This window comes from Coregonus clupeaformis, chromosome 28 (genome assembly GCF_020615455.1).
Source record: "Coregonus clupeaformis isolate EN_2021a chromosome 28, ASM2061545v1, whole genome shotgun sequence".
Taxonomy (NCBI): Eukaryota; Metazoa; Chordata; class Actinopteri; order Salmoniformes; family Salmonidae; genus Coregonus; species Coregonus clupeaformis.
In genome coordinates this window covers 33672455-33699419 of record NC_059219.1, presented here as the reverse complement: position 1 = coordinate 33699419, position 26965 = coordinate 33672455, and the positions used below count along the sequence as shown (strand labels likewise).

At 45.1% G+C, this 26965-nt stretch overlaps 1 protein-coding gene and 1 pseudogene across 5 annotated transcripts; both read right to left on the bottom strand.

Annotated features, from left to right (window-relative positions):
- Positions 1-3511: 3511 nt before the first annotated feature.
- Positions 3512-8915, bottom strand: LOC123482104 (annotated as a pseudogene).
- A 2594-nt stretch (positions 8916-11509) lies between these two features.
- On the bottom strand, positions 11510-25964 carry LOC121543901 (pogo transposable element with ZNF domain). Of its 5 annotated transcripts, XM_045208906.1 has the most exons (21): positions 25850-25964; positions 24860-24975; positions 24143-24253; positions 23460-23662; positions 23247-23346; positions 22807-23052; positions 22557-22670; positions 22382-22458; positions 22030-22271; positions 21628-21773; positions 21428-21528; positions 21174-21320; positions 20680-20814; positions 20015-20235; positions 19507-19647; positions 19329-19388; positions 19117-19229; positions 15096-16742; positions 14765-14801; positions 13003-14620; positions 11510-12936 (listed from the first exon to the last, which is right to left on the bottom strand). In XM_045208906.1, the coding sequence occupies exons 2-21, from the start codon at positions 24969-24971 to the stop codon at positions 12751-12753; spliced, it is 5757 nt and encodes a 1918-aa protein (XP_045064841.1). In that variant the 5' UTR covers positions 24972-24975; positions 25850-25964; the 3' UTR covers positions 11510-12750. The 5 variants fall into 5 exon arrangements, with proteins under 5 accessions (XP_045064841.1, XP_045064840.1, XP_045064842.1 ...); XM_045208905.1 differs by having other exon boundaries at positions 11510-14620; positions 25850-25963; XM_045208907.1 differs by lacking the exon at positions 25850-25964 and adding an exon at positions 24386-24463 and having other exon boundaries at positions 11510-14620; positions 23460-24253; positions 24860-24946.
- Positions 25965-26965: the final 1001 nt, after the last annotated feature.

The following is a 26965-nucleotide window of genomic DNA, read 5'->3' as shown; positions in this document are numbered from 1 at the left end:
GAAATAATCTTATTAAATACTTTTTTCGTTACATAGTTGAATGTGCTGACAACAAAATCACACAAAAATTATCAATGGAAATCAAATGTATCAACCCATTGAGGTCTGGATTTGGAGTCACCCTCAAAATTAAAGTGGAAAACCACACTACAGGCTGATCCAACTTTGATGTAATGTCCTTAAAACAAGTCAAAATGAGGCTCAGTAGTGTGTGTGGCCTCCACGTGCCTGTATGACCTCCCTACAACGCCTGGGCATGCTCCTGATGAGGTGGCGGATGGTCTCCTGAGGGATCTCCTCCCAGACCTGGACTAAAGCATCCGCCAACTCCTGGACAGTCTGTGGTGCAACGTGGCGTTGGTGGATGGAGCGAGACATGATGTCCCAGATGTGCTCAATTGGATTCAGGTCTGGGGAACGGGCGGGCCAGTCCATAGCATCAATGCCTTCCTCTTGCAGGAACTGCTGACACACTCCAGCCACATGAGGTCTAGCATTGTCTTGCATTAGGAGGAACCCAGGGCCAACCGCACCAGCATATGGTCTCACAAGGGGTCTGAGGATCTCATCTCGGTACCTAATGGCAGTCAGGCTACCTCTGGCGAGCACATGGAGGTGCCACCCCACACCATGACTGACCCACCGCCAAACCGGTCATGCTGGAGGATGTTGCAGGCAGCAGAACGTTCTCCACGGTGTCTCCAGACTCTGTCACGTCTGTCACATGTGCTCAGTGTGAACCTGCTTTCATCTGTGAAGAGCACATGGCGCCAGTGGCGAATTTGCCAATCTTGGTGTTTTCTGGCAAATGCCAAACGTCTTGCACGGTGTTGGGCTGTAAGCACAACCCCCACCTGTGGATGTCGGGCCCTCATACCACCCTCATGGAGTCTGTTTATGACCGTTTGAGCAGACACATGCACATTTGTGGCCTGCTGGAGGTCATTTTGCAGGGCTCTGGCAGTGCTCCTCCTGCTCCTCCTTGCACAAAGGCGGAGGTAGCGGTCCTGCTGCTGGGTTGTTGCCCTCCTCCACGTCTCCTGATGTACTGGCCTGTCTCCTGGTAGCGCCTCCATGCTCTGGACACTACGCTGACAGACACAGCAAACCTTCTTGCCACAGCTTGCATTGATGTGCCATCCTGGATGAGCTGCACTACCTGAGCCACTTGTGTGGGTTGTAGACTCCGTCTCATGCTACCACTAGAGTGAAAGCACCGCCAGCATTCAAAAGTGACCAAAACATCAGCCAGGAAGCATAGGAACTGAGAAGTGGTCTGTCGTCACCACCTGCAGAACCACTCCTTTATTGGGGGTGTCTTGCTAATTGCCTATAATTTCCACCTGTTGTCTATTCCATTTGCACAACAGCATGTGAAATTTATTGTCAATCAGTGTTGCTTCCTAAGTGGACAGTTTGATTTCACAGAAGTGTGATTGACTTGGAGTTACATTGTGTTGTTTAAGTGTTCCCTTTATTTTTTTGAGCAGTGTATTTTTGCTCCAGTTCACACAACTTGGCCACCATCAAAAGTTCATCAGAGTTATTTTCCAATGCAAACCAGTAATGCCAAAATGTTAAGTCCTTCAAAAATTCAAGGGTTTTTCTTTATTTTTTACTATTTTCTACATTGTAGAATAATAGTGAAGACATCAAAACTATGAAATAACACATATGGAATCATGTAGTAACCAAAAAAGTGTTAAACAAATCAAAATATATTTTATATTTGAGATTCTTCAAAGTAGCCACCCTTTGCCTTGATGACAGCTTTGCACACTCTTGCCATTCTCTGAAACAGCTTCACCTGGAATGCTTTTCCAACAGTCTTGAAGGAGTTCCCACATATGCTGAGCACTTGTTGGCTGCTTTTCCTTCACTCTGGGGTCCGACTCATCCTAAACCATCTCAATTTGGTTGAGGTCGGGGGATTGTGGAGGCCAGGTCATCTGATGCAACACTCCATCACTCTCCTTCTTGGTAAAATAGCCCTTACACAGCCTGGAGGTGTGTTGGGTCATTGTCCTGCTGAAAAACAAATGATAGTCCTACTAAGCCCAAACCAGATGGATGGCGTATCGCTGCAGAATGCTGTGGTAGCCATGCTGGTTACGTGTGCCTTGAATTCTAAATAAATCACAGACAGTGTCACCAGCTAAGCACCCCCACACCAAAACACCTCCTCCTCCTCCATGCTTTATGGTGGGAAATACACATGCGGAGATCATCTATTCACCCACACCGCGTCTCACAAAGACACAGCAGTTGGAACCAAAAATCTCCCAATTTGGACTCCAGACCAAAGGACACATTTCCACTGGTCTAATGTCCATTGCTTGTGTTTCTTGGCCCAAGCAAGTCTCTTCTTCTTATTGGTGTCATTTAGTAGTGGTTTCTTTGCAGCAATTCAACCATGAAGGCCTGATTTACAGTCTCCTCTGAACTGTTGATGTTGAGATGTGTCTGTTACTTGAACTCTGTGAAGCATTTATTTGGGCTGCAATTTTTGAGGCTGGTAACTCTAATGAACTTATCCTCTGCAGCAGAGGTAGCTCTGGGTCTTCCATTCCTGTGGCAGTCCTCATGAGAGATAGTTTCATCATTGCACTTGATGGTTTTTGCGACTACACTTAAAGAAACTTTAAAAGTTCTTGAAATTTTCCGTATTGACTGACCTTCATGTCTTAAAGTAATGATGGACTGTAATTTCTCTTTGCTTATTTGAGCTGTTCTTGCCATAATATGGACTCTGCCTTTACCAAATAGGGCTATCTTCTGTCACAACACAATAGGGCTACCCTACCTTGTCACAACACAACTGATTGGCTCAAACGCATTAAGAAGGAAATCAATTCCACAAATTAACATTTAACAAGGCACACCTGTTAATTGAAATGCATTCCAGGTGACTACCTCATGAAGCTGGTTGAGAGAATGCCAAGAGTGTGCAAAGCTGTCATCAAGGCAAAGTGTAGCTATTTGAAGAATCTGAAATATAAAAAATATTTTGATTTGTTTAACACCTTTTTGGTTACTACATGATTCCATATGTGTTATTTCATAGTTTTGATGTCTTCACTATTATTCTACAATGTAGAAAATAGTAAAAGTAAAGAAAAACCCTTGAATGAGTAGGTGTTCTAAAATTATTGACCGGTACTGTAGCTATGAGACTCAATGGTCAATTATTATCATTCAATGGCTATAAATCAGTATGAATATGCAGTATATTTATTAAACGCTGACATGTATTATTTAAAACCATCCATATCTTGGAAATGAACATCAATGTAGTGCAATTTTCAATTAAATGAACTACATAATAATTATGCAAAGCATTATTAATGTAGCAAAATTGGTAGCCTAGTGGTTAGAGGTAGTTAGCCTAGCGGTTAGAGCGTTGGGCTGGTAACTGAAAGGTTGCTGGTTCCAATACCTGAGCTGACAAGGTGAAAAATCTGTTGATGCGCATTTGAGCATGTCACTTAACCCTAATTTACTACAGGGACACTGTACTACTATGGCTAACCCTGTAAAACAACATGTTTCACTACACCTATCTGGTGTATGTGACAATAAAACATCTATTTTACTATTACATTAAGAGTAAAACAATAGTCCAGAAATAGTATATCAAAAAAGGTTTGGTATACCTCGACTCATTCAACCCTGCTGAACACACACACACACACACACACTCGGGCCATTAAGGAATGTTGACAAATTTGAATGTCTTCATATTCTTAAAAAAGTAGGCTATAAATCGCCATCAGATGTTAGTCTATGAATTCCATATGTTAACTTTTTTTAAACCTCAGTTTCACCATTGGCATTGGAAGTAACAGAGAATAATAGATGACGTTTGGTCCATAGATGAGATAATGACAAAAGGCACAATAATGCATTTAATGCAAAGCAGCATGGAATGAATAGGCAGCATTATCGGCCATGAGGCTCGAGAGTTTGCCTCCTTTCCCACCTGTTCCCAGCTAATATGAGTTGCATGAAGTTTATGTAAAGTATGTTGGGAATGAGAAGGGGAGAACTGTGGCCTCCTGCGTAACCCTTTCCCAAAGTCGACCAGGAAGTTCTCGTTCACCTTGAGGCCACCATCGGCTGTGTCCACGTCAATCTGCATCATCACAGAACCCTCCCTAGGGCAAATTAGAAACAGAGTCAAGTATTCCATATGATCATGTTTCTAGCTATGGGTGTTCAAAAGTCAATCAAAATATCTTATTGAAGCAGCCCATGATATTGAGTGAAAGCGTACAAATAACAGTTTTGATAGCTTGCAACTGAAACCTGTTACTGACATGTTGTGTGTGCATTGACCACAAGTACGTGCGATAAAAAAAATCTCAGACAGATAAACAGGTCCTCACTTGATCATTTCTGGGTAGAACTGCTTGTCCCAGCCACTGTAGAGAGAGGTGGTGACGCTCAGTCTCTTTCCATCCAGACTGAGCTGCAACATCTGGGGGCTCCCTGGGATCCTCTTCCCCTGGTGTGGATCATATGTACACACAAGTCGGTGTCTGCACCTTACAAACGCAACCTAAACACCTACTTTTGTCCTTATGCAGACATTCTGCCAGTGTGTGTGTGAAGCGTGAGTTTGGGTATAGATTATTATTCTTACACACCTTGATTGTGCGTGGGTGTGGTTGGCTCTGATTCTCTGGGTCCTCCAGTACTTTGACAGGGCCATCGTTTGGGATGCTCCCTCCCAAAAAGAGCTGAATACACAGAGAGACATAAACACAGTCAGTGCACAACTTCAATCATTTCAGGAGACTGTTTTCCCTAGCTACCTTAAGTGGAATTAACTGCATGTAAGTCGCTCTGGATAAGAGCGTCTGCTAGATCAGTGGTTCCCAAACTGTGGGGCACACCCCCTAGAGGGGCGCAAGGGATCGGCAGGGGGGGAGCGGGGGATAATGCACAAGGTGCAATTTCGAAATTGGGTAATGCATCAGTTTTCCTCTTGTCATGTTAGTCATTGCATACCTTAGAGAGCTATTTATACCTTGTCAGAAATGTCCAGATCAACTAGCCCATGTCAGCTAGCGTTTTTTTATTTAGGTTTTTTAGCCCCTAGATAGTTGTAATTTTTTGTCACTCAAATACACATTAGACATGGCAAAATGTTGGGGTGCCAAAATTGTCTTTGCACCCCATGACAAAATGTGTAGAATTGCAGGAAATACGCTTTAAACCTGCTAAATTCTCTCCACCAACAAGAGAGTTGTGAGAGTGAACAGTTTGTGTCATGAACCGTGCTTGTGCCCATAGAAATAGACGTGGTGCATGCACGCGTGGTGCGGGATGTTCCCGAATGCTGGAAGGGGGGCCCCGAGTGAAAAAGTTTGGGAAGCCCTGGGCTAGATGACCAAAATGTAAATGTTAGAGGCCACTTGCTTGACCCTAACACAGGTATGCATCACATTGGCAGACTGATGAAGATGATTCATTTTAGTAAGTACCTACATGAAAAATGTTTTGTGGGTTTAAGATAATAAAATCAGCCATGTTGTAAACTTGTGATTTCACCTGGCCAGCCAGACGTGGGTTCCTCCTGTCTGATGTCATACTGTCGTATGTCTCCGTGCAGCCACTTACTGAAGTATAGGAAGCGGTCATCCAGGGAGATCAGAATATCTGTGATCAAACCTGAAATGAACAGATCACACAGCATCCGTCAAATTCAGGTATACATTTTACTATGGAATGGGTAGCTACACCCAAACATGCACTGGAAGTGTTAAATGTATCCCTAATCTGCAGTATTCTCCCATCAACATTTTCCACACCCACTCACTTGGCATCACTGGCAAAGCCCATCCCTCCACTTTCTTACTGCGGACCTAAATAACCTTCTCAGCAGCCCAGTCTCCTTTCTGCACAGAGAAAAATAACGTGTCAATGTTGAGACAGTAACTTTTTATAAGACACACTGCCAAACACAACAGCAAGGAAGCAAGAGAGTTCATAAATGTTATTCTATTCGCTCTACTTTTTCCTCACCGGTGTCCTGTAGAAACGGAAGACGGTTCCTTGGAGTGCACAGCCGACGTAGCCCTCCGTGGCGGCAGGATCATGGAGGAAGCGGATCTCCAGAGGAATGGCGCCCTCCTCCCCCAGGTCCAGGGACTGCAGCCGCTTGTGAGTGGTCCAGTCCCACACGTGGATCTTCGATCCATAGTGACCTGCAGACACAACAGCAGCATTGAAACCTTGTTCTGTCTACTCAACAAGTGTAACACAAACACACATGCACACACACACACGCATGCACACAAACACATGCACACACACGTATCACCTCTATTTACACACCTTCTTTGACATGTTCCAGGTTGAAGCCGTCGGCGAGGGCTTTGGGCACTCCCCATTCGGTGCTCATCATGACGTTGTGTTGGGGCTGGTACCAGAAGTCATAACCAAAGGGTGCCGCCTCACCAGGCAGCTCCCAGTTACCAACCACCTCAAACGTTGCACCATCCTGTAAGATAAAGCCACCTGAGAGAAACATATCCTGCATCAGTCATCTAATCCAAATCAATATTAACTTGTCTAAATGACACACTCCCTTGCCCCGCCCAGTATTCTTTATCATGGTGGATTGTAGAGCCTTCTTAGTCCCTTATTATAAACTGGGTGGTTCCAGCCCTGAATGCTGAAAGCCGTGGTATATCAGACCGTATACCACGGGTATAACAAAATATTTATTTGTACTGTTCTAATTACGTTTGTAAGCCGTTTATAATAGCAATTTGGCACCTTGGGGGTTTGTGGTATATGGCCAATATACCACGGCTAAGGGATGTATCCAGGCACCACACCCCCTCAGGCATTATTGCTTGAATATAGGAGTGTGTTATTAATCCCGATCTGTATGATACAAAGTAAAGTGTTTCTAGGTCGCCTACATTGTATGAGGCTGAGGACAAGGAAAGAAGCATCAGGTGTTGTCTGCTTTCTTTTTCCCAGAACACACTGTCTGTCCCCCTGCTGCAGCATGTTGTCTCCTCCTACCCTTGCCATTGCCAGATGGATCTCCCATGCTGCTGATCATAATCTGTCCGTATTGGCCATATACCACACCCCCTTGTGTCTTATTGCTTAAATATAAGATAGTGAAATATTAAAAATAAATTGCATAACCTTAGCTGTGCAACATGGTCACCAAGTACTGTAGTAGCACTGTAACCCATCACCCGCTGTAGAAGGGTGACCCTTTACCTTGTGCATCTGTGGAGCACGGGGGTCTGTTCCAGTGTCCACTACATAGACCCGGGAGGAGATGAGCGAGGGCAGGATAAGTCGGTTGCGCTTCTTGGATGAGTCACCAAAACAGCTGCTGCAGGCGTTCCAACCAGAGTGGTGTAGCTCGTCATTCATGTTGGGCATGGGCAGCCTGTGGATGACCTGTAGGCACAGACATTACCAGGTCACTCTTTAATCCACAACCTATGGTCAAAGGTCATCATGGATAATACTCTTCAGTGTTTCAACTACCAACCACTCTGACTAACCTAAGACAGGTGTGAAAATCAAAAGCAAGGCAGTGGTTGATTGATATAAATCAGAAGTACCTGACAATAAGTGGGAGACTTGGGGTCCACATCGACAGTGGCAAGGTAGTCTGGTTTCTGGATGTCAGTGTTGCGATAAATGCAGGGCACAATCTCCTCACGTGGACCTTCAAAAACAAGATCCCCGTTTCAGGAGGCACTACTGTCATTCACTCCTCCCTGACCACAAGGGCAAGAACCATGACATCCGCAAACCCCAAAGTGGGATTGATATTAAGGTGTTACGGATACAGGTATCCTGTGTGTGTTTTTGTGTTTTTCCTCTCCTTCTGCCCTAATCACAGGTGTCCTTTATGTTCCTGATTGGTGGTCGTTGGGGTGTCCCACCTGTCCGACATCCGTTTGGCTGCTGATTGCTGAGGTGGACCAATTAGTGGACATTCCTCTGTATTGCACCACCTGTTTCTGTTTTTTCACTTACACCATTGTTTTAAAAGCCAGTCAGTTGTGTTTGTTGGAAGAGACTATTTCCGTATGTGAGTATGGATACTGTGGTGTCCTGTGTACTCACTCATTTGCTGGTTACTTTGTTTGGTAACTTTGTTGTGTTATTCTGGGAAAATGGGGATTTAAGCAAGTTGCCCATGGGCATACATTACCCGTAGGAAGAAAATTGTCTAAAAACACTAGTTAGACCTGAGCGGACCACCCACTGTAATTTTTGTATGATTAGCAGTAGATTAGCAGTTCTTGAAGCAGGCAAGATCAGTTTAGTTTTTTTTTTACATTATTGTTTCATTTCTTGGGTCCTGCTCAGCCCTTTTTCCCAAACCTTTACTGTGTGTTCAAAATAAACATATTGTGTTTGACGGTAGTTTATGATTGTCGGTGTAGTTTGTTCTCACTGTTTCCATGTCATGATTCTAATTTGCATGAATGATGTTACGGGTCTCTGTTCCATCCACCCTAGACTTTTAAAGCCACGGGGTTCGTAACATAAGGGTTGCACTATTTCCCCAGTCAACTGACCAGTCGGGTAAGTTGAGCCTGCTCTGTGGTTTCCCCATTGGGGAGGTGATTTTTTAAAAACTGAATACAACCAAAACACAAAGCGCAATGAATCAAACTACAAATAATTCTAGTAGCCTAAAACCGATATGTCTGGTTCCTCCCAATGTTTAAGTAAAAGACAGACAATTTATGGCATTTGTGCGTGTAAACAACATTTTCATGCAACTGACAAACTCTCAGGCAACCCAAAAATACTCCCGACTTGTGCGATGGGCAAGTGCCATTTAGATCTTAATGTCAATCCCTCCTAAAACACATGGGGTGAGCTGAGCTTGTGTTTTCCAGAAAATGACACTCACCCTTCATGGCATCCAGAGGGCTTTTGTAGCCAGGTCCACAGCCTGTGCATTTAGTTGCTGGAAAAACACAAACAGCAAGTGCCCTTTTCATAGAGCGCTCAAAATAACTTTACTGCCACACACAGCAATCTCTGTGTTTACTATTACTGCTGGACATCTATGGCAGGTAATAACCACAGAAACTTTTCACACCTATAAGTCATACATGCATTCGTCATACAGATGTTAGGAATATGTTTAAAATGACCTAGAAGTTTCACCACAGGTAAGTCTTGTAGAGAGCCATTTTTCATACTTTTTTTAGTTGTAAAACTGTTGCAGAATGAGTGTGTGAAAGAGGTCATTCACTCGTTCACTTTGTCAAGGTTGCCGTTACTGGCAGCCATCAGAATCATAGGTAAATGCACACAACCCAAAACACTTTTACTGTACTAATCTGTGATGTTATGTATCTGTAATGTTATATACAGTTCATTCAGAAAGTTCTCAGACCCCTTGACTTTTTCCACATTTTGTTACATTACAGCCTTATTCTAAAATGGATCATCAATATCCCATAATGACAAAGTGAAAAGAGGATGAGAACTTTTGCAAATTAATTCAAATCAAAAAACAGAAATACCTTATTTACATAAGTATTCAGACCCTTTGCTATGAGACTCGAAATTGAGCTCAGGTGCATCCTGTTTCCATTGATCATCCTTGAGATGTTTCTACAACTTGGAGTCCACCTGTGGTAAATTAAATTGATTGGACATGATTTGGAAAGGCACACACCGGTCTATATAAAGGTCCCACAGTTGACAGTGCATGTCAGAGCAAAAACCAAGCCATGAGGTCGAAGGAATTGTCCGTAGAGCTCCGAGACAGGATTGTGTCGAGGCACAGATCTGGGGAAGGGTACCAAAACAATTCTGCAGTATTGAAGGTCCCCAAGAACACAGTGGCCTCCATCATTCTTAAAATGGAAGAAGTTTAGAACCACCAAGACTCTTTCTAGAGCTGGCCGCCCAGCCAAACTGAGCAATCGGGGGAGAAGGACCTTGGTCAGGGAGGTGACCAAGAACCCGATGGTCACACTCACTGAGCTCCAGAGTTCCTCTGTGGAGATGGGAGAACCTTCCAGAAGGACAACCATCTCTGCAGCACTCCACCAATCAGGCCTTTATGGTAGAGTGACCAGACGGAAGCCACTCCTCAGTAAAAGGCACATGACAGCCCGCTTGGAGTTTGCCAAAAGGCACCTAAAGAGACTCAGACCATGAGAAACAAGATTCTCTGGTCTGATTAAACCAAGATTGAACTCTTTGGCCTGAATGCCAAGTATCACGTCTGGAGGAAACCTGGCACCATCCCTACGGTGAAGCATGGTGGTGGCAGCATCTTGCTGTGGGGATGTTTTTCAGCAGCAGGGACTGGTAGACTAGTCAGGATCGAGGCAATGATGAACATAGCAAAGTACAGAGTATCAGTACCACTGATTTAGACCACCAAACCAATGCAATTGTGTGACCAGGTGTGAAGGTCCATGCAGAACACTGTTTTTACTCAGGGTTATTCATTAATTCAAAATGGTGTGTGAAAGGCGAAGTATCCAATGGTAAAAACATAGCAAGCAGCTTAATCAGGGAAACATTACATGATTAAATCGAATTGAGATGTCGCTGTTACTTCTATTTCATCCATTCCTTCTGCATTTTGAACCAATGCACGAGTGCCAATATAGCCTACACTAGCACAAATATACATGTGTATACGTAATTGTTGGCAAAAATGTTTGTTTGACAGATTTCCTAAAAGTTATGAAAATGAGTGAAAAAGCAAGAAGATTGCACAAACCCATCTTGCAGACTTTATTCGTCCAAGGTGTCCACAGGGATCTGAGCTTTCTATAGGTTACTTCAGCTGGTATGATAGTGAAGGAATGCCTGGGAAGGTTTTGTAGGATAAATGGCCCGAGGGAGGAAAGGGGAGTGTTTTTGGCAACATAGCGTTGCACGTAGAAATAACTATTGAGTGCGGTTTTGCATGACCCGGTGCCCAGGCGGAGGAGATTTCATTTTGCGACCAATGGTTTAATCTAAAATATGTAAACCCCGCCCAACCGGGGTACAGGGCGATGCAAAACGACATTTGCCATTAATATATGAACGAAGAGATACCCCAGTGCGATAGTCCTGCCCTCTGTCATGGTTTGATAATACTTTCTACAACCGGTTTCAAGTGCGTGAAGTAAAATGTTGTTGCCTTCAAATATTATCCGACACGTTTCTGGCGCAAAGCAAGGTAACATGTTCTGCATTCAATACAATATAAAAGAAAAACATTTAAACGTAAGGAATATGCATTTTTGTTTAATTTATTTGACCGTTTATTTACTTTGGTCCATACTGATTAGATATACGGTCTATTAAAGTCGTGCTATTGATCCTACTTAAACTGTGGCAAGGGGTCATCTCTTGCGCAACTCAATATGGGGGAACGTGAGTTTAGATTAATGCCACAATCTGGAGTTTTAACAATATTGTGTTTCAGTCCGCACGAAAAACAACCTATTTCAAATGAGACGCAGCTATGGATTTAAGGACTTAATCCATAAAATTGATTTAGCTTTTTTAATCATATTTTGAAGATATACATTAAAGACTCAAATGACAAAACATAAACAATAGAGTATTACAACCATATATTGTGAATTAGGCCTATGATATGACAGTAGATAATTGTACTAAGCCCATAAGACATCTTTAAGTTATATTTTTCAAGAATTGAAAGGGTAGGCTATATCAATAATCAAAATGACCTTTGAGCGGCAGGAAATATCACAGATTGTGCCTCTAACGCCTACACATTTAATTAGGAAATGTTTTTCTTCCAAGAGATTCAAAAACTTCAGGAATGAAGTTGTCACCATTTCAATATCCCCCATGTGTCTTTGGAAGTTTTGAGAAGACCAAACACAAATCAGAAAAGGAAAGGATGAAATGAATGTAATATTTGTGTGTCTGTGACAAATGAGGTACAGTTCAGATAATTGTTAAAGAACATATTGGACATCTGCAAAATGCATTAGATATTATGTAACTCCCTAAGGAACTCAACATTTCCGCCATTTCTCAAGCTTACCAATCCTTCCTCAGTACTACAATCTATTGACTGAGACACAGATAAGAGAACGTGGTATTTGTCTTAAAAGTCCTTATTAAGAGAAATAGAATACTCTGTATAGCTGTGGGCCTAGTCATCACTAGCCTTCTAGCAATATGGCGGAGTCTCTCTCGCCCATAGATTAGGCTACTTTCAAGGTAAGCAAAGAACATATTTAAAGTCATTTGAGTGCAATAAGGAAGCAAAAGTTGGGGGGAAATGTGTAAACCAACACCAATCTGTCAAAGGCATTGCATTTTTAGAAAATACTAAACATGGCATAGTAAATATCATCAAACTGAATGAAAGAACAGTATAGCACCTTAAAATGTTTTGTGTTCAGTTGATGATCAGTTTAGGCCTTGATTTCTACCACTACAACAACTTCCACCGCAAGAACATGCCTTATGGTTCATGGAGTTTGGATCCAGTCTGTTGTGTGTCTTATAGTGTTCATTAAAGCAAAACATAGAACCTGTCAAGTCCAACAAGGGATCCCCACTCAGTTTCCCCACACTGATTACATAAAAAAGGTTAAAAAGGTTGACCGATTGTACTGTAACAGTATGCACTGTAATCTTCTGTGGCCATTTGCAGGGAAGACCCACAGGCGGTGTGGCCTAAGGCAACACGGCAGATGTTCTTGTGTAGGACCGAAGAGCAGTATTCTACTCAGAGTTTGTGAAAGGGAAGGACTAAGAGGGGGAGACCTCCTCATGGGACCCTCCAGTCTCCTGGCTCTCTGGCAGCGGCTCCATCTCTTCCTCTCCCTTTTCCAAGATGTTATCCTTTGTTGTGTCCATTTCTATAGCTGCCTTGTGATTCTCATCTACCTTTTCATCTCCACTTTCCTGCTCCTCATCTACCCTCTCTTCTCCAACCTCTTGCTCCTCATCTACCTTCCCTTCTTTAACCTCTTGCTCCTCATCTACCCTCTCTTCTCCAGCCTCTTGCTCCTCATCTACCTTCCCTTCTTTAACCTCTTGCTCCTCATCTACCCTCTCTTCTCCAGCATCTTGCTCCTCATCTACCCTCTCTTCTCCAGCCTCCATGTCCTCTGTGCCCCTGCTGTCTTCCTGCTCGAGCTCTGCTGGTGACTCCGGCTCCAGAACCTCAGGACCTAGCAGGGCCTCTCTGAGAGTACTCATTAGCTCTGACTGGGTCTCTGCCAGAGTCTTGGTCATTTTCTGGTCCCGCTGCCCAGGGACCAAGTCAGTAAGGTGGAAGGACTGTCGCAGCAGATCAGGCTGTTCCTCTAAGTAGGACAAGGCCTCCACTAGCCAGGCAACTAGCAGTTGCACCAGGTCTTTGTGTCTGGCCCCTGCTGCCCCGCCCTCTGCAGCCAGCCGGGCCCAGCGGGCCAGCAGGAAACTCTGCAGAACGGGCCGCAGGCACATCTCCAGGGGCTGGAGGCGACAGGTGCAGCCGGCGGGGACCACAGCCGGAAGGGTGCCAGTGGCACCAAGGGTGGTCAGGAAGTCCTTAGACAGGTGTCCGCGGTGACCGTCCAGGATCAGCATGCCTTTGGTACTCCTGCTCTGGTCCAGCATGTGTTGACGCCACACCAGAGACTCCCACAGTGCCAACTCCTCGTCCCTGGTGAATCCCTCCACCTTGGCCTCCAGCAGGACAGAGTTGGGCAGGCCTGTGCCCTGCATCTCGGGGAGCTGCCCCTTGATTAGAACCAGGGTGCGTAGCATGGTGCCATCGGCCAGCGCTGACAGATAGATGGTGACCAGAGGTTCCCTGGTTCCCACCAGCTGGAGAGCCCCTTCTTTGTCCACTTTGGCTGGATCCGCAAGTGCCTCAATGTCTACAAAGACAGACAGCTCGTCCATGGCAGCTATGCCTGTGTGGGGGAGATCGTGGGCCTGGATGTGCTTGCGGGTGAACTTGGTGAAGGAGTTTGCGTTGTCCTCCATGGAGCGTGGCAAGCGCCGGCTGACCGTGGCGGTCCGCCCAACAGCCTGCCAGCCAAGGCTATGCTGCAGCATGAAGCTCACAGCCCAGTCGTAAGAGATGCGGAAGGCGCTGCTGTGGCCGTCCTGGCTGTGGATCTCAGAAGCCCTCTGAAAAAGGTTCTTCTCATTGAGCGGTAGCTGCTGCTCTCGCTGGGCCATGACCCACTCCACCATGCGCTCCACCGCCTCTCCCTTGCCGGGTCCCCGGCCATCACGCTCCAGCTGCTTCTTCTTATCCTTCAGCCAGGCCCGGATGAGATTGGACTGGGTGGATAGCTGCTTGGCAGCTTGGCGTTCCCCGCAGCAGAGGGCGAACAGCACTATCCTCAGTAGACGCACAGAGAGGGTGTCCTCTCGTTCTTTTACCACCGGACGTACTGTCGGAGGGGTGACGGGAGGATCAGATGCGGCAGGCTGCTGTTTAGACTCCCCTTCATGAAAAACTTCATCAACGTCCTTATCAAGACCTTCAACCTCCATTTCTTCATCGTCTGTGTCTGAGCCCATGTCCTCCACTGGGGCCATTGCCTCGTCCAGGTCACTCTCCGGCCCTAAGGGACCCCACTCGCTGCTGTCGTCAAAGCGGTCTGCTCCCGTGGTGTTTCTGCAGAAAGACAAAGCAGGAAAGAAAGATGAGTGGTACTTGAGGCATGACAGATAAAACATCTAAATTAAATCACAATATATTTTGTGGGAGTAAATCGTGTGAAACCAGGGTGAAACGGCTGGAGTGCGTCTCGTAAAGTACCTCATGTCCTCCATGATGAATCCAACATTAGGGGAGCCTGTAAAAAAAGAGGATAAGAGTTTAGATTTGAAGAGAAAGAGCATGCAGCTAAATGTGTTACAACATAAACATTTCTGTTTCAGGTTGAACTATGTTGACTTTGTTTTCCCTACCGTAATGTATTAGTAATATCATCCATCACCTTTACACTTTCACTGTCAAGCAGTCACAGACAATGTTTTTGACCCTTGTATACTCATGGAGATTAAGCTAGTCTTGGGATTGATTATATATGTGTTTTGGTATCATATTCTTGTGTGTGCATCTACAAAGCATCACATAAATGATTGACCCAAGTGGTGGGGTGAGAAGCCATGATACTCCCAGAAGCAGCTGGGCTGCTTGCACAGGTTGGCTTTGCAAACGATGCATCCAAACACGCTCTCATGGCGCAGGTTCTTCAGATTGCAGTTCTTGCATCTCTTGGTCTTGGCGGTGAGTTTAACCAATCTGTGCCTTAGTTTATTTGGATTGCCTTGCAGTGCAACCTCTCGCACGCCCGCTGGTCCCTCCTTAGTCTCAGAGTGGATGCGTGCTTGTCTTTCTGCGCACTTGGCCAGCTGGTGCCCTAAGCGCTTGCGAAAGTTTGCCTGGGTAAAGAGCCCGCCCTGCACCCACGATGGAGGGTTCTCTTTGCGGCTCTCCCGCAGCACTATGAAGGCATTGACTATGCTCAGGTTGACCAGGAACCAGAAGAGACTGCGCCAGTGCTTGTCTAGTGGCAGCCCTCCTAGCGGGTTGCAGGCCAGCAGCTGTTTGCAGATGTCGACGCCTCGCATGTTCTCCTGCAGAAGTCGGAAGGCTAAGGGACGCTCGATGGGGCTGAGTTCGCCCACTTTAGTTTGAGACTTCCTCCACACTGTGTCTGGCTGCCCCGGCTCAGCGTTGGTGGACAGGCAGCCCATCTCCTTGGTGTCTTTCCAGCGGGTGGCCAGAAGGGGGCCCAACTGCCTCTGCAGGAAGTCCCCAGGCTTCTCCAGCTGACCCTGCTCCCACAGCTCCCTGGGGAGGATGGGGCTTGGTGGAGGAAAGGAGCTGGAGGTGTAAATGCCCTGGTCCAAGAGCTTCTGCATGAGGGGGGCAGAGGCCAGTGAGCTACCCAGGAAGAGCTGGTGGTGTTTCTCCTGGAGTCCCTCCACTAAGGGGAGCACTACACTGAACCCCAGCTCCTTCTCCTTCTCCCTCCCCATGTGGATGAGCAGTCGGTGGCAGTAGCCCGACTTGGAGTCACACAGCAGCCACACCCCTGGTTGGGCCTTGGGGTTCCCTTTTGCTTGGCCGGCCTCCGTTTCCAGGCTGGGCAGCAGGGCCCGGTCGATGGCCAGGCACCGGTTGGGTTTGTAGGCTTCCCACATGGAGTCGCCAAGGATGTTCAGCATAGGTCTGAAGAGACGCAGCCTGTCGCTGCCACTGCCCTCTCCCTCCTCCTCCATGGAGGTGAGTAGACTACCCATCCGGATGTTGGTGGAGATCTGCTGGAAGCGCTTGATGGACATGGCCCTGAAGAAGGTGTGGCAGTTGTCGTAGTGCTGCCAGGACCAGTAGTTGGCAGGCTCTGGGAGGCTCTGAAGGCCCATGAGTATACTGAGACCAATGAAGCCCTTGATCTCGTGAGCGGTGACAGGGACCCAGTCCGGGTCGCTCTGCCCAAGAAACTGGCAGGTCTTGGCCTTGGCGTTGGTCTCGCTGGCGATGAGCTCCATGAGCGAGTACGGGAAGAGCAGGTTGAAGTAGTCGACAGCGTCGCTGTTTTTGTTTAAGGACTGGCGAGGACCGCAGCTCTCTGTGAAGTCGAGGATGGTTGCGATGGGGCAGTCGGTGCCTCTCAGCAGAGGTTCTCTCCAGTTCTCCATTAATGCCCATTCAGACCTCACCACATCTACATCCTCTCCTGATTTGTCCTCCTCTTGGCAGAACTCAATGTCAGACTCCAGAGACTCTGTGAGGGAGGGAGGGGAATCACAGGAACAACAGTTAGTTTTCTGCTCCACAGAGCCAAGTTGACACAACTTTTCTTTTATAACACCATGGGCCATTTCTTATGTCAGCGCTAGTCCACTTTTACGACACCATGTGGATAGAAAGAGAACAGGGGAAAATATAACCCCTTCAATTGGCCAGTAGTCTGAAGACAACATAAATGGCAGAAGAAAACAGATTGGTATGCAGACTGTCTCCTTGGTAAGACATTCCTCCTCTGCACTTGGGTCATTTTTGGACTCCACACATTTTCCTATTTACTTTGGCACAAAACATGCTTTGGAGTGTGTCTTGATGTACAAAAATCTGTTTGCCAGTTCCTGTAGCGCAGGGTTCCCCAACTGGCGGCCCGCAGGCCGAATTTGGCCTGTATTCCCACGCATTATAAAGAGATATGTGATCGTATACAAATGCAAGCAAGGTTTGAAATGATTATGTTTTAGTCAAATATTATATCCGTTTGGGCTTCTTGAGGTCAATTTGCAGTCTACAAATTATTTGTAATTATGTTTCGGACCCCTGACCATCCCCTCAAGAAAAAATTAAATAAAATCGTCACGTGGTTGAATCTAGTTGATGATCCCTGCTATGTGTGAACTAGCAACATGGGATGCGGTGGCCATGTAGCGTTGTTTTACCTCATTAATGAAGAGAAGGGGTATTGTGTGGGTAATCTTTTGCCACATTACTTTCTGTAGACAAACACACACAGGCCTATACTCCCTCACAATTTCAATTGTATTAGTGTTACAAGTTTGTAAAAATAGTTTTACATTAGGTAGGGCCAATAGTTTTTGTGCGACCACATGACCAGAACATAAGGCTTTGACCTAACCAATATAGATGTACAAATATTTATGAGAGAAGGGCCCCTCTGGTGTCCTATATGAGGGGATTTTATGGGCACTGTACAAGATCTAGTGTGCACCATGTATCTCACTGTACAAGATCTGGTGTGCACCATGTCTCTCACTGTACAAGATCTGGTGTGAACCATGTCTCTCACTGTACAAGATCTGGTGTGAACCATGTCTCTCACTGTACAAGATCTGGTGTGCACCATGTCTCTCACTGTACAAGATCTGGTGTGAACCATGTCTCTCACTGTACAAGATCTGGTGTGCACCATGTCTCTCACTGTACAAGATCTGGTGTGAACCATGTCTCTCACTGTACAAGATCTGGTGTGCACCATGTCTCTCACTGTACAAGATCTGGTGTGCACCATGTCTCTCACTGTACAAGATCTGGTGTGCACCATGTCTCTCACTGTACAAGATCTGGTGTGAACCATGTCTCTCACTGTACAAGATCTGGTGTGCACCATGTCTCTCACTGTACAAGATCTGGTGTGAACCATGTCTCTCACTGTACAAGATCTGGTGTGCACCATGTCTCTCACTGTACAAGATCTGGTGTGAACCATGTCTCTCACTGTACAAGATCTGGTGTGCACCATGTTTCTCACTGTACAAGATCTGGTGTGCACCATATCTCTCACTGTACAAGATCTGGTGTGCACCATGTCTCTCACTGTACAAGATCTGGTGTGCACCATGTCTCTCACTGTACAAGATCTGGTGTGCACCATGTCTCTCAGTGTTCACAAGTGGAGATAAGCTCAACCTGTGCAACAAAACAGTTGGCATCAGGCCAAGTTAAACAACGAAGCAAACAGAAAAAGATAAGGACACCAACCCACCACTAGATATCTTTTTAAAGATAAGGACACCAACCCACCACAACTAGATATCTTTTTAAAGATAAGGACACCAACCCACCACAACTAGGTATCTTTTTAAAGATAAGGACACCAGCCCACCACAACTAGATATATTTTTAAAGATAAGGACACCAACCCACCACAACTAGATATATTTTTTAAGATAAGGACACCAACCCACCACAACTAGATATATTTTTTAAGATAAGGACACCAACCCACCACAACTAGATATCTTTTTCAAATCATGGTACTCTTTTTTATTAGTGTTGCCATCCTGGTTACACGTTATAGTATGTTTAATGAATAAGATTAATGCTATAGCAGTTTCAAAACCTTTTCTAGACTGCAAATATAAAGCATCTAATAATAATAATAATAATAAGCCATTTAGCAGACGCTTTTATCCAAAGCGACTTACAGTCATGTGCGCATACCTTTTTACGTATGGGTGGTCATGGGGATCGAACCCACTACCCTGGCATTACAAGCGGAATGCTCTACCAATTGAGCTACAGAGGACCACATCTCTCCCCTTCCATGGTAAAACTGACATATACATGCAAAGGCTATCTGTTTGGAGTTCTGTGGGGAGCTTGACGACACCCACCGTTTGGTGTACAGGTGCTGGAGCCGTGACTTGGGTACTGGGCCAGGTGCTTGGCCATAAGGTCACCCGTCTGAGAGCTGAAGTCACAGACCTCACACAGCAGCTTCAAATAGCTGTGTGGGACAGAGGGAGAGAAGGTTGGCAAGTGTCCCTAGTAACTGGCAAGCAAAAAATATCAAAAACACAACACAGCGGGAAACAGTGTCCATTACCAAGGGGGTGGCCGCTTGTGCAGGGGTACGTGGTTGGTTTTCATACGTGGTGCATGATTTCTGCAACAAGAGAAATGAACCGCTATCAAACCTTCCAAGTCATCTATGATCAATGAATGAACTATTGTTTCTTTGGCTAATAAAACATGATCTATATCGATAATGAAACTTGACTCACGTGATCATGTGGTCTGCGTAGGAGCGCGAGCAGCAGGTGCTGTAGGGACACACGGCACAGTGGACGAAGGTGGGGTAGTGGTCGGGGAAGCTGGGTACGTCTGAGCTGCACTCCATGCACCGCTGCTTGACTAGCGACACACTGTAGAGGAGGTCAAACAGAGGTCAGACACTTCAGCCACAATATATGCGTTTATATGATCACCCTGGCAGTGACCCCACTCTCCGAGGGTGTCTCAGAGAGAGTTGGGATATGCAAAAAAAAGTATTTCCAATTCACACACACGCGTATTAGTACACACTTGTACATGTGTGAAAAATAACAAATATAAAACACCCACCAAATGATGATTATGTTTATACATGCTATCAGAGGGCAAGGTAGCCCTACTATCATATAGCTCAATCAAAAACTAAGTCTGAGATTAAAGATAGAAGACTGAATGTCCTCCTGGGATTTGTAGTAGCTCCATGGAGAAGAAATGCACAACAATATGACTATTATTCACCTCCGTTTCTGAAACTTGGTGAGCAGGTCCAACTGCTTGATGGATTTCCTCATGGTGGTTTTGGTTGTTTGTGGAGGTGGTTTGGACTGATGAGGTTTGTGTTGTATGTTGCTGTTAGTGTAGGTCTGGCCCGCCTGAGGAGTGGGGCCTGTCGTCTTATAGTCCACAGGTACATTCTTGGGCAACTGTCCCTTGTGGTGGGCATATGCCCTGATGGTCACCTAAGTACACAGACAAGAATACAACACTGTGTTTAACCCCATTCTACCAATGAATATTATACCTACACTAATATAACTCCTTCTTGATCTAGGACATGCATTGCTTTTTGGTTAACTGTTGTTCTGTCCAACAAGTGAATTGCCTGAATCTCTACACTCTTAGAAAAAAGGGGTCCAAAAGGGTTCTTCGGCTGTCCCCATAGGAAAACACTTTTGGGTTCCATGTAGAACCCTTCTTTTGGGTTCCATGTAGAACCCTCTGTAAGGGTTCTACATGGAACCCAAAAGGGTTCTACCCCAGAACCAAAAAGGGTTCTTCAAAGGGTTCTCCTATGGGAACAGCAGAATAACCCTTTTAGGTTCTAGATAGCACCTTTTCTACTAAGAGTGTGGCACAACTAGGAGAAGGACTAATCAGTGAAATGAAGCTGTTCATCAACTCACTTTAGTCCCAGGTTGGAGCCCCTCCAGCTGCTTGGGCTTGCGGAAGGTCCTGTGGCTGTGGGTTTTGTGCTCCATCCTGTCCGTGGCGGAGAGGAACTGCAAACGGCACTTGTTGCAGTGACTCGCTCTACTGGCCTGAAAAATCAAGAGTTGGGTTCAGTGTTTCAGCGTTATACATAAATTGCAGAAGAAACTGCTGATCTCTTTTTTCCTTTGTACAAGAGTTTACAAAACAATTTTTCTTGCAACGCCTACTTTGCAGTACCACTGCCTTTATAAAACATACGGGATCGTTTCCCAGACCCAGATTTAACCTAGTCCTGGACTAAAAACACACTTACAATGAAGATTCTCTATTGAGATTGGTGTTTAATCCAAGACTAGGTTTAATATGAGCGCGGGAAACCAGGCCATAAATACTTTTTTGCTCTGGATAAGAGCGTCTGCTAAATGACGTAAATGTAAAATGTAATGCTCCTGGGTTGTTTCTCTACCTGGTGTCGTATGTAGTGCTGCTGGTAGGAGTTGGGGCTCTTGAACACCTTCAGGCAGTAAACACACAGCTGGTTGCATGTCTTTGCATGACTGGTACAGAAGTGGTTGTACACATCCGAAAAGAAAGAAGATCGGTACTGACACACCTTGAAAAGAAGGGATGGGATTTCAGGAAGGTGTGGTTCTGAGAGTAAATGGGAAGGTGGGCAGCATTTATTCTATCATGTTCAACTGGAGGTGAAAGGTCACCAACCTGGCAAATATAGGGCATCTCTCCTGGTTTGTGGGTGTTCTTCATGTGATGCAGGAACACAGGCTCACTCTCAAACGCCCACTCACAGATCTTGCAACAAGCTGCACGGTCAATAGAGAAAACATGATTTTCAAAAATGTCACAGGATGCATATTTAACAACAGATTAATATGTAAGTATTGTCATATGTGAGGGCGTACTGGAAGACTGAGTGGGCCCGTGGGCATTCTCCACATGGTGCTGGAGCTGGGCGCTGGTAGAGAACTGGCGGAAGCAGTGCTGGCAGGAGGTCAGTTGGTCCACCCATTTAGTCATCTCTGGGTGCTGCTTCATGTGGTCCATCAGCCTGCCGAGCACGTACACACACACACGCAAACACAGTTAACATCCTTCCATCAATTGAGATTTGCATTTGCATAGTTCTAACACTTGAATAAGTGGTCCAGATACCTTTGTGGCAATGTATCACATGCAAACATCTGGTTGATACCTCTGCCCCTAAATGTTGTCATTTCAAATCAATTTATGGTCAGCCTGTATGTGTACATACTGTGTGTGTGTGTGTGTGTGTGTGTGTGTGGAGCAGCTGACCTCATTCTCACCTAATGTTGCTATTGGACCTCTTGGGGCAGATGACACATTTGAAGGAGTAGTTCAGCTTGGTGGGCTGGCTGTCGACCAGGGACTGTTGGCCCGCGAAGCGGCCATAGTAGAAATCATCCACTAGCATAACCACCTTAGGCGGAGGGTCTGGATTGGAGCTGGGGGCCCGCTCTGGCAGGGGGTTCTGAGTGCCACTGCTGCTGGAAGGCCCTGCAGTATTGACCAGTTCTGGACAGCAGAACTGTGAGGGAGGAATTCAATGCAGTTTAAATTGCCATCATGCTCATCATACCTGTGGTTCATGGTTTAATATTTGGGATGTTCTAAGGTGCATATGATAAAGCTTCTTACACACATATGTCCTTGAAGTGCTTCTTGCATTTTGAATTGGGCTCCACATCGGGGGCATATTTTCAGCGCCTGATCAACTGTAAAACAAACGGAACAGGGAAACATTTTTACACTTAGAACCAGCGAGTGCATATGATAATGAGCAATAGTTCTGATATGGGTGTATTTACTGTACCTTTGGTGTTGCCCTGTGTCAGGGGCGTGGCCACGGGTACATTGGCCTGGCTGTTGCTCTTGACGATCTGCAGTAGCTGCGATTGGAGAGCGACTGGGACTTGGTTCCATTTCACTATAGCACAAAGAAAAGCAGAGGAACACAACTCATGAGTTGGTCATGATAAGTTCAACAGATTTCACAATAGATACAAAAGCTGTACTTTATTGAATTTAGACTATTGAGATCCACCCATAAAATAAGAACTTACAAATCTGAGGCTGTGAGGAAGGGTTGAGTAGGGTGGGCCGGTTGCCCATGGTGCTAGCTGTGGTTGTGAGGGGGGCATGACTGGCCCCGCGGATGGTGAGGGTGGCAGGGATTTGCATAGTGGCAAAGGTGCCGGGCGCTGCCTGCCGTAAAACACCACTAGGGCCAGCAGTGGGCCTAATCTGTGCAGGCTGGCTCACAACCTGAGGCATCCCCATAGACGGAGCAAAGAACTGCCCTCCAGGTCCTACCATAGGAGAGAGGGGGCTGTTAACAAAATGGTGTTACTATACACTATGTTGTCCAAAATGGCTGCTGTCAATAACTTGCTTCCTGGAGACTTTTCAAAAATGAGTGTTTGGGACCCCAGTATGTTGCGGGACCTGTCTGTTGTAGAGCTGTGAAAACAGCATTGGATAAAGAAGTAAGAGATACAATTACCAGAGAGTAGAGTGATGGGTCGAATCATCTGCCCTTGTTGTAAATTCAGAACTATCCCCATAGGGTTCTGCCCAGGCCTCACATTTCGGACCGGGAAACCCTGTGAGATGTAATAATGAGTTGAAGTTAAATACATTCTTAAATGCATTCCCCCTTGCTGAACTGAACCGAAGCAGGCCAGAGAAGATCCGTGAGCACTGATGCAGTCCGTACCTGGGTGAAGTAGATCTGCTGGGCATTGGCAGGGCCGGCACCAGGGTTAACAGCTGTGGGCAGTAGCATGGTGCTCAGACCTGTAGGGGTTTGGATCTGGATCAGCTGTTGTCCCTGGACCATGCCCGATGGCACCAGAGAGGGCATACCAGGGACCCCCGTGGGGACCATAAATTGAGATAACACTGATGACGACACAGGAGCTGAGGGACACAGAGGAAGGGGGACAACCTAGTGGTTAGTGTCACGGGTGGGATCTGAACCCTGTGTCTACCAAGGGAGAAACCAATGTCTTGACCGTTAGACCAAGAGGACATTCCCCCTTTGGTGAGGGTGACACTGATTTTGAAGTCGCAGGCAGGTGCTACCTCATCACGAGACCATGAGCCAGACTCATGTCTTCTACAACTGCTTCGCCCCGCGGTTCTAAGTGTAGGCCTACTGCATATTATAATCAGTGTTGCATTCTCTTTAGTTTCTGACTCCGAGGTGTATAACGCATTTATAAATACTCCTGTACAATCAAATAATCAAAATCCATTACTGAGCATTTCCTGTGTTTCTGAAAGTAACGACGGCTGTTTTAGCCTTTCGGCAGTGTGTGTTTGAGACACCAGCCTTCCCCCAAAACATCAACTCATGTGCTATAGTGGTGCGTTGCAAGACAGAGGAGGAGGACTGGCCTGTGTTGGAAACCGTTGCCGGGACACGCTGTGCAGCTGAGTGAGTGAGGGAGGGTATGCTGGGAACCGGAGTCTCTCGGGATGTCGTGGAGGAAAAGGAGGTTTCACAGACTGCAGGAAACACACAACGGCATAAACAGCAAGGTACAGTTGAACTACATGAGAATTAGCGTACATTCTCCTGTGTTTTTATTTTATCTGACCTTTTTTTCCATTTCTATTCTGGATTTTTTACTTCTTTACCTTTGATATTGAATATTCCATTGTTGAGGAAGAGCTTGCAAGTAAGCTTTTCACTGTACTATTTAGGCCTGTTGTATCCTGTGCACAGAACAAATAAACTTTGATTGTATTTCACAGCATAGTCTTATGCCAGGGGTGTCAAACTCATTCCATGCAGGGCCTAGTGTCTGCTTGTTTTTGGTTTTTCCTTTCAGTGAAGATCTAGACAACCGGATGAGGGGTGTTCCTTACTAATTACTGACCTTAATTCATCAATCAAGTACAAGGGAGGAGAGAAAACCTGCAGACACTCGGCCCTCCATGGAACGAGTTTGACACGTCTTATGCTAACAGCCTATATGACTGGGTCATTGACCATTCATACATGTTCAGACCATGACAAGGGCCGCAGTGGTCAGTCAGTCACCAAGATGACAGTCAAGAGGATGTGCCAGTCTGTCTCCGTGGCAATAGTTGGCCAATGGGCATGCTCACCGTTGTCAATGTCGCCCTCTATGAATTCCAATTCCTCCTCCACGTCGTCATACATCTGTTGCCATGGCTCCAGCTCCTCCTCCTCACACTCCATGAATAAATCGCCGTCCATTTTGCTGAACGGATCAAATATGTCTAATGAACAACTAAGACACACTGAATAATTAAAATGTCTAGTAAGTGTACACTCATAAGTGTAGGTCTATCGCTTGAGCACTATGAACAGTGTCAGAACACCATACAGTACATTAAAAAAGGCCATTGTCGCTTGAGTAAATATCAATGTTTTATAACTGTCACGTGTTTGTGTAACTTGTATGAAACTATAAAGTTAATTTATTTCACACATTTATTATATTGTAATCTACAGTATTTTAAAAATAGCCTATTGATTGAATGATGACAATGTGACTCAGAGACTTGGGTTCAGCATTGTAGAAAATCTGTCCAGGCTTTAAATAATCTTATGAAATTGAATTTCTAAACATATAAACAAAATATTAAAGTAAAGTATTGAATGAAAACATTGCTTCTCTGATAACTTATTTAGGCAAAATAAATAAATAAATATATATATATACATAATTGAGTTCATCTATTATTCTTCTCTGGTTCATTGTGATAGAAATTCTCGCAAAATGTCCCTGGCAACCACTAGGAAATTTACGAAAGGGGCGGGGGGAAATAGTTCTCTGCATGCATGACAGATTTGAGGTGCATGTCTGCAATAAACAGCCGTTCGTTCCTTGAGTCATACAAGTTATACACATATATTGCAGAAGACATGATCCCCCCCACACACACACACACACACACTTTGGGGGAAAGACATGTTACTACTGAGACTCACAACCGTAGGCTACGCTATTGATGCCGTTCCACTGCGACGTTTAGTGTGCATATTAGATATATTTACGGCAAAAAAAAATGATTATTTGTGACACACTTAAACTAAAAGTAGACCATAAACTATTACAGGTAAATACTTACCCTTTCCAATACGAAAACAGAACGCTAATAAACAAGAACACACAAAAATTATTCGCGGGCTACATGTTCCCCATTGGAGGCATATTAATCCGCATGAAGGAGACAGACGTTTACCTCTTTCAGCAAATTACATTGGTCGAAACAAAGTTTTGCGTCATTTCCGCTTTAAAATCTGCACTGTGATTGGCTTCCATCAATGTAAAGAAGAGAGGCGGAGCTAAGCGTTTCAGGAAATAGATTTGTCCTAAAACTGCGTTGTTTTCAGAAATTACATTAAAAACTTCAATAATTAAATTCAATTACCTTCTAACACGGTCATAAATACTCAAATAGATCAAATAGTATTAATTTCAACCAAATGTGTGTCAATACTAATATCCATACACTCAATAAAGGCAAATTCATTGGAGCTGCAAGCAGCCATTTTGTTCTATCATGATGCTATTGATTATCCCTTATTCATGACTCCAATTACATTGAGCCATTAGACATCCTCTTTAGCCTTGTGAGAGAAATGCCCAGACGCTCCGAAGCTGCCAAAATGCTCTGTCTAAACGCAAATACACCTCGCAAGCGATACAGTTTTGGAAACATTTGGAACTTAACTTTCATATTAGCAAGAAATAATTGCTCATACAAAATATAAATTTACTGTAAGCAGTTTAGGAAAGCACGCTGCCTCAAACCGAGACTACACTTCCTCCCCTCCAATTTCCAATAGAGCATGACTGGGGAGGAAGTTTCGTACCTCGGCTGGGGGCTGTGTTTTTTTATTTATTCTGCAGGGTGCAACAAGGATGCAACTTTGCTAAACTGCATACAGTAAGTGTATATTTTGTATTTGAAAGATTCTTTCACCCTGATGTGAAATTTAAGTTACAAAGGTTTCCAAAACCGTAGGCCTATCGCAAGTGAGGATTATTAACGTTTCTAAACTTTAAAACAGAGTGATAGCATTGTAGTTCATTGATCCAGCTGTGGTCCATACGTTCAATTGAAAACTGAAGGTCTGGGTTCTCGAGAACTAACTATTGATATGCTGATTAATGTTACATTCTCACACTGCAATTTTATGTTCTCACATTACAATTTTACAGAGTGAACTGTGTGTGTGTG

What these genes read in the sequence shown, in the direction of transcription:
- LOC121543901 (XM_045208905.1), bottom strand. Translation starts at nt 24,971, where the DNA reads ATGGACGGCGATTTATTCATGGAGTGTGAGGAGGAGGAGCTGGAGCCA. An exon ending in CACTTCAAGGACATATGTGT is followed by an intron (nt 22,272 to 22,381) that starts GTAAGAAGCTTT and finishes CCTCCCTCACAG; the next exon opens with TTCTGCTGTCCAGAACTGGT. An exon ending in GGCTCCAACCTGGGACTAAA is followed by an intron (nt 20,236 to 20,679) that starts GTGAGTTGATGA and finishes CTGTGTACTTAG; the next exon opens with GTGACCATCAGGGCATATGC.